Source organism: Ambystoma mexicanum, chromosome 9 (genome assembly GCF_040938575.1).
Source record: "Ambystoma mexicanum isolate Mex_15411 chromosome 9, UKY_AmexF1_1, whole genome shotgun sequence".
Lineage (NCBI taxonomy): Eukaryota > Metazoa > Chordata > Amphibia > Caudata > Ambystomatidae > Ambystoma > Ambystoma mexicanum.
In genome coordinates, this window is record NC_090931.1 from 188837736 (window position 1) to 188849215 (window position 11480).

Consider the following 11480-nt stretch of genomic DNA (forward strand, 5'->3'; position numbering starts at 1 on the left):
CCCAGCACCCTCAAAATCTCCATCGTGGCAAGGGGAACGCTTGAGACTATGTTGGGCTAAAATGGAAGCCATGAGGCCTAAACATAGCATGCACCCCCCGGGTGAGAATCCTTTGCCGGCACCTAGCACCCTTCCATGCCCTTGTGCGCTGTCCCAGCGCATTACATATAAACTAAATAAATACACTACTACAGTGATGGTACAGTGTAAACACACATTTACATACCATTCTACAAGGCATGTAACATTCCCAGCATGTACCATAGAGATAACGTTTGTGTGAGGTTGATTGGTGACAGCATAATGGGCAGGTGGCATGAATGATAAAGATCATGCACCCTGGGAAAGTTCCAGCAGGGATCCGATATTGCCAATTAAGCCACATTTGATTTAAATATATCCCGCATTAAAAAAAACATGAAACCCCCCAAAAAAGCCAAACGCAGCTGCCTGATCAAGTTGCTGCAGCAAATAACAGAATTTTTCAATCGCATGCAAAATGCATAGAAACAGAGCTGCAGGATGCACATTCACCTGATAAGCTGGCTGGAAACTGAAAAGGAGCATCTGGTGAAGGAAGGCCTTATGTTGCTTTCCTTAGCACATAGATAAAGTCCATATGATACCCGAGAGTATTGTGTGTTTGTTTAAAAGTTTGCAGACACTTTTTTGAAATGCCTTAAGGCGTCATGACGTGGGGACGTTTTTTTTTATGTATGACGCACTGTGATGATGTAGCTGATGAAGACAATCATGGAGGAAGGAGGACTCCATGCCGTGCACCGGCAGGTATATTTAGCTGCTGGTGGCTTTGTTTGTTCTTTCGGTTTTGGAATTCTGCAGCATCTGGATCTTCGTCTTCGTCGTCGTCGTCCTCGTGGCTGTTTCCTCTTTGTCCTGGTAAGTACATCCTCCCAAACCGAAGTAGCCACAATGCATGGCATATGGCCGCCATGGTCCTCGAGGATCGAGCTATATGGCACTTTTTAGCACGTACTGTATTGCCAAAGTTAGGGGTGCTGTGAAACCGACACACCTCAAGGATTAAGCAACGTGGTAATGCTGGCTGGGGGTGGCAATTTTCATCTGAAATTATACACGCATTTTATTTGTAGCATATTGTTGATGTATTTTAATTGCAATGTATTTTTCTGCTTCCTATTATGTGAAAGGCATGTGAAAGTGAACGAAGCGCCTTGTTAGGTGCATGGTGTATGGATACATTCTCAAAGTAAAATGGAATTGTATTTCGATCCGAGGAACGCTGACATTCTTCATCGCCGCAGGCATCTCACAGGGGGCCAGGATGGGGTACGTGCATGCATGGGACGGGAGCGGAGAGGGTGCAGGCCAGGGTGAGGGGCGCCCAGGCCTGTGGGCTCCATGAGACGCTGCATGTATTGGGAGAATGCACTTGGCTGGGCCCTGCATAGCAGCATTTTTCCATATGTAATTTCGGACCTTGATTCTGCGTGGCAATTGCGAGGCCAGCAGAATTGGCGCTCTCCGTGGGAAAGTCAACAGCGCATGTACTTAATGTGGCTCTGGGGAGACGGGGCTGGGTACAGATGGGTCCCGAATTCCTGCACAGCGGCAGTTGCTAAGGAGATAGGCAGATGGGATCTGGGGCACTCCAGGCCTGGTGGTGCTCAGTGGACCCCCAGCATGGGGAGACGGGTCTAAGATGGGTCCCTGACCGTTTTGCTTTGGCATATGGCTCTTAGGGCGTGAGGGAGTGATTTATTTATGGAGGTCGTTGAAGCCAGGGAACGTTCTCTTTCAATCCATTTTAAATGCTACATGCGTTGATTTTAATGTCCAGCATTTATCCCAAAGTTCCCCCCCCCCAATCCATTTAAAATGTTGTTTATTTGAATATCTATGTAATGTATTTTGAGAGGAAGGATGGGAATTTCACCAGCATTTCTTTCATGCTACTTCTTTTTCAAGCTATATATCAATTCCACTTTAAACCACTTCCATGGTGCTGGTGCACCCAAAATATATTACCTCACTCCACAAGCCCCCCGCCACCCCCCCCACGCACAGTACAAACCCAAAAACACATGTGCCTGCTGTTTGGGGGAATGTGCAGTGAACTGAAAGTGCAAGTTTGAACTTCATCCTACACTATTTTAAAATGAAACCGTTCTGGAGCGGTTTCATTTTAAAATAAAGACATAGGAACCCTGCATTTTGCATTAAAAGCAATGCCCTGTGCCAGCACGTGCTGCTTTTAATGTATGTGTGTGGATGATGTGCGTGTGTTGTGTAGGGGGATTTTCTTTTAATGTATGTGTGTGGATGATGTGCATGCGTTGTGTAAGGGGCTTTTCTTTTAATGTATGTGTGGGGATGATGTGCGTGTGTTGTTAGGGGGCTTTTCTTTTAATGTATGTATGTGGATGGTGTGCGCATGTTGTGTAGCGGCCTTTGCTTTTAATATGTGTGGATGGTGACTGCATGCATGTGGATGGTGTGCGCATGTTGTGCAGGGGCCTTTGCTTTTAATGTGTGTGGATGGTGACTGTATGCATGTGGATGGTGGGCGCATGTTGTGTAGGGGGCTTTGCTTTTAATGTTAGTGGATGGTGACTGCATGCATGTGGATGGTGTGCGCATGTTGTGCAGGGGCCTTTGCTTTTAATGTGTGTGGATGGTGACTGTATGCATGTGGATGGTGGGCGCATGTTGTGTATGGGCCTTTGCTTTTAATGTATGTGGATGGTGACTGCATGCATGTGGATGGTGTGCGCATGTTGTGTAGGGGGCTTTGCTTTTAATGTTAGTGGATGGAGACTGCATGCATGTGGATGGTGTGAGCATTTTGTGTAGCCTTTGCTTTTAATGTGTGTGGATGGTGACTGCATGCATGTGGATGGTGTGCGCATGTTGCGCAGGGGCCTTTGCTTTTAATGTGTGTGGATGGTGACTGTATGCATGTGGATGGTGGGCGCATGTTGTGTAGGGGCCTTTGCTTTTAATGTGTGTGAATGGTGACTGTATGCATGTGGATGGTGGGCGCATGTTGTGTAGGGGCCTTTGCTTTTAATGTGTGTGTATGGTGACTGCATGCATGTGGATGGTGTGTGCATGTTGTGTAGGGGCCTTTGCTTTTAATGTGTGTGGATGGTGTGGTGTTTGTGTTGCGGCTAAATGCAGGATCTGGCTCACTAACAGTGATGGGCTAAATGCAGGATCTGGCTCACTAACAGAGATGGGCTAAATGCAGGATCTGGCTCACTAACAGAGATGGGCTAAATGCAGGATCTGGCTCGCTAACAGAGATGGGCTGAATGCAGGATAGTGTAAAAAATGGCAAGAACGTATTTGTAAAGTTAATGATGGTGGTTCCAATGCAAGTCAGGTTGCAATGAGGACACAGCGGGTCATTCAGGTGCTGCATATTAGGATACTAGCTTCAATCACAAATGGGGACACTTCAGGCAGGAACATGTCCATAGTAAGGGGACCATAAATTAATGATCCTGTACAGAATAGTTTCACAAAAATACTTTGAGCACACTAAATGTATTTATTTTTCGTCTTTTAGGTAATAATTCAAACCATGGCCCTCTTTAATGTGCTTTTCTTTGATTGCGACAACTCTCTCTGTATTCGAAAGGATGGGGAATTTGAGCCATTGGCAATTCCTGGTGAAGTGATTTGTAAATGGCTGGTAGAGGGTCTTGATGAAAGTGGAAAAGAAATACGTGAAGAAAGGGATTTCAAAGCGGTAGTGCTTTTCCAATCGGCAGGTAAGCAAAGTATATATGTTTTTCCCTCTGTTTCCCTCCATTTGATGTTTCGGGAGGAGGGTACATCTAACGTCCCTACAGTGAGGCATCCCCTTTTTTTCTAACATACAGATGAGTGCTGCACAATGCCCACCACTCTTTCACAGCATCTGTACTTCCTCTAGAGTAAATCTAATGTATAAAGTATAGATGCACAACATGGTTCTGACACTTTGGTTGTGTAGATAGTCACATTTTGAAATTTTCGCTTGAGGTTTTAACTTGCCTTTTTCATACCTGCAGTCAAGAAACAGTGTATCAAGACACAAAAAACATTTGAAGAAATAATTAAAGACTATTGCGGTGATGCAGGGGACTGATTCAGGCCTTAAAAAGGATGGCAGAAGAGGAAAAGGAGCTACTGGTGGATTCGGGCAATCGGGGAAGTGCTGCAAAATTTAAAAGAGTGTTGCGTGAACTGCAAGAAGAACATCCAGTGAAAAAAACAAAAGAAAACAAAGAGAATTATTTAGTAAAAGCTGATGGGAGGAAAGTGACTGCTCCCAAACTTAGTAAGGCCTGTTCACAACTACAGTCACAAAAACTGGAGAACCTAACTCTTTTGGCAGGGATGGCTAGTGTTCTTCATTCTTTCATTCCTTCCTCAGAGCCCACCTCTGTTGCTTCACCTGGACAATATAAAGACGCTGCGCAACAACCACTAAATGGACTATCAAATAACAGTGAATTGTCGGCTGCAAATATTTTGTCAGATAGATCTAGTTTGACATGCTTAACTCTATCCCCACGTCTTCTAAATAGTGTGTCCTTGTTGCAGAATGACAGTCATGCCTGTTTAGACAGCGAGTTGACACCCACACGTGCACACAAACCTGCTCAATCATTCAGACTACAGTCTGTAAAAACAGTGGAATTAGGAACATCCTCAAAACAGAGTTTGGCTGCTGTGTCAGTCCCCACTAGTGACCGAAAAAGCAGTGTATCACCATGTGAAGGGAAAATGCAGAAAATACTGTTTACCTGCCCGAAACAAGCTGTTTCAACTCCTCTAAAAAACCCTAACTACAATGTATCCAGGATTGATGTGGATGTACAGCATGCACCCCAAGATGCAGGCCCTATTGTTTGTGCGGATGAAAGCCCACATGTAAGTAAACATTATGCATGCAATAGTTGACTCCTATGAAACTCCCCACACATTAGCAACGTGACCTTGACTTATTAGTCAGTCCACTGAATTTACATAGGTCTTAACTCATTCCTGTGCTAATAATGATCCACATCTTAGGCTATTGGTTTCTTTGTCTCCATATAGTACATAGACTAACAACTTTGAAGATAAACAATAACACTTTAAAATACTACTGGTATTGATTTGTAGCATGAATAAATGATGTCAAGACAATGTTTGTTCGAAGCAGATCATACATAGCTTGTTTATTTGGCAATGCTTTACTTTTCAGGCTTCATTTTTGTCTGACCTGCAACATCCTGATGAATCAATGGACTTTGGAAATGGAGAAATGCAACCTTTTGACACTAGGGTATACACCTACAATATTTTCTTTAATAGCCCAGTTGTCAATGCTACAATTTTGTATTCCTAATTTTGTTTTTTTTTTATCCCCAAGGAAATGGTGTATAATTCGTTGTCTTTAGTGAATGAAAATAATTCTTATTCATCGGATTGTCCTAATGCTCACACTGAAGATCCAGCCCAATTACTGGCAGAAATAAGATCTCTACGTGCAGAGAACCATTGCTTAAAAGGTAACTAGTCCAGTCATTGACCAATATCCAGTAACCCATCGATGAGGCTAGCGCCTCCTAACAGTACATCAGAGGTTGAAGCAGCGAAAGCAGCTTGGAGGGAAGGTGGACTGGGCTAAATTACAGCTCTACCTTCCACTTTCCATCCCAGATTTCATTCATCTGCGTAACACTGTTCGCAATATTTGTAACTTTGAGTAATAATGCTGATGTTGGCCCATTCACCCCTCATCCACTGTTTTAGTTTGTGATGACAAAGAGTACATGCCTTTTAACTGTTTTTTTTAATTTATTTTATTGTAGAACAGTTACAAGCCACGCAAAGACACAGTAAGTTGGCAATGCATCATTTGCAGGCATCACTGGCAGCTCAGACCAGGACCAATTCATTCCCGGAATCAGCAGCATTCCCGGAATCAGCAGCATTCCCGGAATCAGCAGCATTCCCGGAATCAGCAGAGAAGTTGTTTGAAATGGACACTAGATCATCCACACAACAGAAGGTGATACTTTTTCATCTCTTTTATAACCTGTTTCTATTCCTTAATCTTAGTGTATAACCAAATCTTTGTGTGCATATAAATTAAGAAGCAATATTCTGCATAGATTCTGGGCAGGCCCATTTTTTCATTTATAGCTTAAAAAATATCACCTAGATGATGGATATTTGCACCATAGTTGTAGGCATGGCTGTATTTGAAATGTGTGCAGACACACTATATTTTGTGCATCTACTCTCCTGCTATTCACCAGCAACCACGCCATATATAATATATAATGTATCCTAGCAGTGAAACTTTGTTCTCCTACAGTTATTAATTCATATTGTGCCATGGCGGCCAAAGTGCAAGCCTAGAAGGCAGCTGAAGGTGTCCTTGATTAAGTACAAATGTTAGGATTTATATCAATCCAACTGTTTAGGGGTCACATTTCCTATGCAGGAAATTCACCTCACCATGTTTTGTACACATCATTGCTTATAATACAATGTGTACTTGCATGTCATGATGATTTGTGTTACAATTATATATTGTGCTATATTTCCAGGCTGATATGCAACAGCTGGTTACGGATGCCAATGACCCCACCAGATTTAGAGGTATAATTGTGCCAAAGCGAGAGCTTTACAGACTTTTGGAGGGGGCTAAAGCTGCTCGAGATGGTGCAAGCTTCCTTTTGAATGGGGTCAGCGAGCTTCTCTTTTCCCAGAATGAGTTTGCTTCTGCTAAAGGAGTAACAACAGCCAGAGCTGGGAGTGATGTCCTTGATGTAGAAAAGGGTGATGCTTTGCACGGTAGGTCATTGAAAAGTCTCATTCTTTTTCCGAAGCTAATGCTTAATCATCACTTTGACGTATTAGTTGTATTGGTTTTGAAAACTGTACATTTCCACTTATGCATTCTATTTCTAACTGTGTGATATAAATCAATATTGCTCCACTAAAGACCATAAATCTTCTGCAGCCACAGAAAAACATTATTAATTTTCAGTTCAAATCTATCTTTTAAGCCTGTTTCATCCTTTGTGTACAAATGCATTTAAATGTAGTGACGCAATTGTAAGTTGACATTTTAACATTTAGTTAATCTGGTATGTATTCTGCAATAAGGAATTTAACAGTGCCTATTCGGGTGTCCATTTTTATTCATATATCCTTTTTATTTTTTTATTTTTTGTAGAATTTTTGAGATCTGTCTGCAGGGCTAACAGCTGGCCTACTATGGACTGCCGAGCAATAAGGAGGAAGCTTGCTACCAAAATTTGCAATGCCAGAAGAGGCCTAAAAAAGACTCCACCTTTTGAAATGCAGGATCAATGATTGTTTGTTTGTATTTTTGTAAACCTATTTATTCTTATGGAGCTATGCCGTTAAACTGAATTTGTTGAATAAAAAAAGTTGTACACTTTCTGAGCCTATGTTTGATTGAAGATATCTTATAGCCAGAGCAATACAATATTAAAATATCAACAATTTATAGCTGCAGAATTTTACTATCACAATATGAACTCGGTAATAATTAGCTGCTCTTAGGGTTATTGGGTGAAGTGACTGGCGGAAGTCTGTCATGCTGGTAGACCTTTAACAGATGCTGTTTAGGTAGCTGGAAGTGTGTATTTTGGTGTAGTGCTTTGGAACTGTGGGACTTTTATGGGGTGTGAGGCCATGTTGTCTAGAGGTGAGAATTGAAATGGGGGAGTTGGTTTGTGATATGGGGGTTGTAGTTGTGTGCACTAAATCGGCGAACTTGGTTAACGGGTGCTCTAGCAAAGATGAAAAGTGACAGCTGCAAGATTTTCTTTTTCCAGTACACTATCCAGAAGTCTAACTAGAGTCATTGTAAAGTAATGCCACCAATGTTACTCAAAAGGGATACATCCTGTGGTAATCCAACCCCTTTTCCTAAATCTTTTGGAACCATCTTGAAATCATTTAAACTCATCCTGGAGTGGTCTGCAATAATCATTTACAATTTAAAACCCATCCTAATGTTATCATGAAGTCATCCTGGAGTTGTCATGGGGTCATCCTAGAGTAATCCAAACTCATCCTGAAGTTGTCGTGGAGTCATCCTGGAGTTGTCCTAGAGTCATCCTAGAGTAATCCAAACTCATCCTGAAGTTTCTTGGAGTTGTCGTGGAGTCATCCTAGAGTAATCCAAACTCATCCTGAAGTTGTCGTGGAGTCATCCTGAAGTTGTCGTGGAGTCATCCTGCAGTTGTCATGGAGTCATCCTAGAGTAATCTGAAGTCATCCTGGAGTAAATCAACTCATCCTGAAGTTGTCATGGAGTCATCCTAGAGTAATCCCCACTCATCCTGAAGTTGTCATGGAGTCATCCTGGAGTAATCCAAGATCATCACTGGAAGTAATCCAAACTCATCCTGAAGTAGTTTCTGTGATAACTCTAGAGTCATCATATCATTAAATATTTTGGCCTGTGTGAATACTTTGGATGATCTTCCTGAACTATCCATGGATGACTCTAGAATAGAGTCATCGGATGACTCCAGAATGATTCCAGGATGATCTTCCTTTTTGACTGGGGGGGGCACCCAGCACACGACGGCCCCAGCTCTGGGGGCTCCCAGGCCGGGTCGTCCCCAACGGCCATGATCACATGGCCCACATCTGGTGGAGGTCGGCGTTGCCCAGCTGGGGCGCCGACCTCGTGGTGGGCCCGGTCCTTGGGCCTACACCACGCGGTGTTGCACCAGGCAGGCGCACGCAAAGAACCTCACCGTAGCCATAGTATGGTGTGACTGACGAGCCGTAAGCGGCTCGTTACTTTTACTGGTTGGTCAAGTGGCTGGGGCCATGTGACCCATTACAACAGCCTGGGAGCTACCATGCTCCCAGGAGGGGTTACCATGCAACACTATCCACTTCTGCACAGTGGGGCACTACTGCGGCGATTGGCGCCTGCAGTGTGATTTTTGCTTTTGGACAAAGACAGTCATTCACACAGACGGAGTGTGGCAAATCGCATCCAGCTGACACAGCTGGCCAAGCAAGTCCAGATCCCTGGCATTGCTGGTGCGCTTGGGGGCATTAGGGCACATAGACTGTGGGGGCCCACTTAATTTCTGTTGACATTTGTTCGGCACGTGTGACCGCAGGCTCAATAATTAACATCGGAAAGTCAGCACATGTTCCGGGCCCCAACCCAATGCTGACCGCTTCGACGTGTGGCACGCATTTCAGCCCTCTGGTAAGCATGGAACAGGTTGATGGGGAATTTCCATTAAGAAGCATATTGAAAGAATTTTAATGAACAACGGGAGGGACAGAGGCTAGCAAGTTTACAACACGTGGACTTGAAATTATATTGCAGCGCTGCTGGCATAAACTGTGCAACACAATATTCTGGTACTTTGGTGTTAACAGAGGATTGCAGTGGGCCTTCTTTAGCATCTCTTTGTGGAGTTTCATCCAAATTCATTCAACGCTGCTTTGGGGACTTTGAGTAGGTTTTGGCAAGCGGGCTGACAGAGGCTCATTAAATATGGATAGGTACACCTTGGCCCGGGCGGTGCACTCTAGCATACTGTTCATTCACTGCCGCAATATACCTCAAACCCAAACATCGGCACTATCTACCCCTAGGCTCACAACCTTTGCAGTTTACTCATCATATGCCTAAGGGAAAAAAGAAACTCACTCAACATGGGCCCATCAAGGACCCTCATAGTAAACAAAACCCGCTGCAAAAGCCCTGGGGGACACTGGGCAAGGAGACAACTCCCACAGGTGAACTAGGGTTAGCTCTCTTTGGTGAAGAAACTAGTGCTCCGGAAACGGTGAAGGCTGCAGCTAAGGAAGACTTTGCAACAAGTTTTCAACTATTCCAAGACAAGTTCTCATCCTCTTTCCAAATGCAGTTTACCTCCTTCACCGTGGAAATTAGGCAATATTTGCCAGACTTTAGCAGAGACATTGCCACTCTTGCCGAGCGGATCGATGATAACGAACAGGCGATCCAAGAACTGTCACAGGAGAGTAAACAAACGGATATTGCACTTGAAGAGCTAGCCAGGTTGACACACAACCTCGAATTGCAATGTGAGGATCTAGAGAACAGATCTCGACGCTCTAATATCTGGGAATCTACCGGAATCGGATTTGGACTCCGAACTAAAGGACGCTGTAACCCATATATTTGCAGATCTGATTCCAGGAGAAGAGACCCCTGTGATCTTTCTAAATCGCCTACATAGAACCGTCCCGAAGGAACAATCAGGGGGCTCACCCACGAGATGCCCTGGAAGCATGCTCTTCATATTCTCAGAAGGAGCAGATTTTAAGGAAGTCCCGGGATCAAACGTCGATCACCTACAATGGGATTGAGATCCAGCTCATTCAGGATCTCTCCCAGATCACTCTCCAAAAAAGGTGTGAAATGCTACCAGTGGCAAGAACACTAAAATCCCGAGAGATTAAATATAAATGGACATTTCCCTTTGGAATGGTTTTCTCTCTTGATGGCCGTCAGCCTAGGATTACCTCCCGAGAATCCGGTATGGCCTTGCTACAAATTCGAGAGGGGGAATTGGAAGGCTCATCTCCACCTGAGAATGGTCACGCGACCGAACTACCTAAGCCCTGGGAGTGGTCTACTTCATCGCTTTGTGGGATGAAGCAGAAAGCACAACAAAAAGAGGACTGGAATGCGCGTCTTAGAGGTCCTACCCCTAAACCTCCAGAATAAGGAACTGTATTTGAAATAGCCAGTAGCGACTGAAAAGGGCTTTATAGTACTTCGAAATTTGGAGGAAGAGACAGAGCACAACATCTTGTAATTTTTCTGTTCAGGTAACAGGTGGGGGTACTAGGTTGCCCCACACATTACCCTGGGAAAATAGTGTACTCACGGCTGGGGTTTGGTGCCCCGGAATATGTTAGGTAGTCCCTGGATGGGGGGAGAAGGGGTGGGCAAGCATGGTATTTGCTGACGCAAAGCTTAGGAATGGTGGAACACGTAAGCTTTTTTGGTTCGACATCTCTCCAGATAACTGGGACAGCTTAAATGTTTAACACTAAATATACTGGGCCTAAACATGCTGGCAAAGCGCAGAAGGCTCGAATCCCTCTTTATGTGTCACCAACTGGACTTGGTGGCGCTCCAAGAGACACGCACGTGTTAAATAGATAGACATAAACTTTGCCTTCAACGTTATGCAGTGGTGTTACAGGCAAATGGAGCGGTAAAGTTGAGGGTGTAATGTTAGCGTTGAAATCTGATCCCTGCTAAAAGGTGCTCAGACCAAAAATTCACAAAGAGGAACAGTACGTTTTTGCAATTTTGGGTAATGGTCCAAAAAGATTAGCGGTGGCTTCGATCTATGCTCCCAATACGGGCCAAGAGTTTTTTAAAATTAGTTATTGCACAATTGGAAGACTTCAGCAAGGGGGAAATAATACTTTTAGTGGATTTCAACATAGCTTGGGACCCC

The 11480-nt window shown here is 44.0% G+C and overlaps 1 protein-coding gene across 2 annotated transcripts; it reads left to right on the plus strand.

Annotated features, from left to right (window-relative positions):
• Positions 1-726: 726 nt before the first annotated feature.
• On the plus strand, positions 727-7435 carry LOC138487854 (uncharacterized). Of its 2 annotated transcripts, XM_069614458.1 has the most exons (8): positions 727-900; positions 3554-3758; positions 4041-4905; positions 5222-5302; positions 5390-5528; positions 5832-6031; positions 6576-6822; positions 7208-7435. In XM_069614458.1, exons 3-8 carry the CDS (start codon positions 4135-4137, stop codon positions 7345-7347), a joined length of 1578 nt encoding a protein of 525 aa, XP_069470559.1. In that variant the 5' UTR covers positions 727-900; positions 3554-3758; positions 4041-4134; the 3' UTR covers positions 7348-7435. The 2 variants fall into 2 exon arrangements, with proteins under 2 accessions (XP_069470559.1, XP_069470560.1); XM_069614459.1 differs by lacking the exon at positions 5222-5302.
• The last annotated feature ends 4045 nt before the right edge of the window (positions 7436-11480 follow it).

Coding starts and splice junctions, on each gene's coding strand:
- LOC138487854 (XM_069614458.1), top strand. CDS start 4,135: ATGGCAGAAGAGGAAAAGGAGCTACTGGTGGATTCGGGCAATCGGGGA. Junction 4,906..5,221: donor GTGCGGATGAAAGCCCACAT/GTAAGTAAACAT, acceptor TTTACTTTTCAG/GCTTCATTTTTGTCTGACCT. Junction 6,032..6,575: donor GATCATCCACACAACAGAAG/GTGATACTTTTT, acceptor CTATATTTCCAG/GCTGATATGCAACAGCTGGT.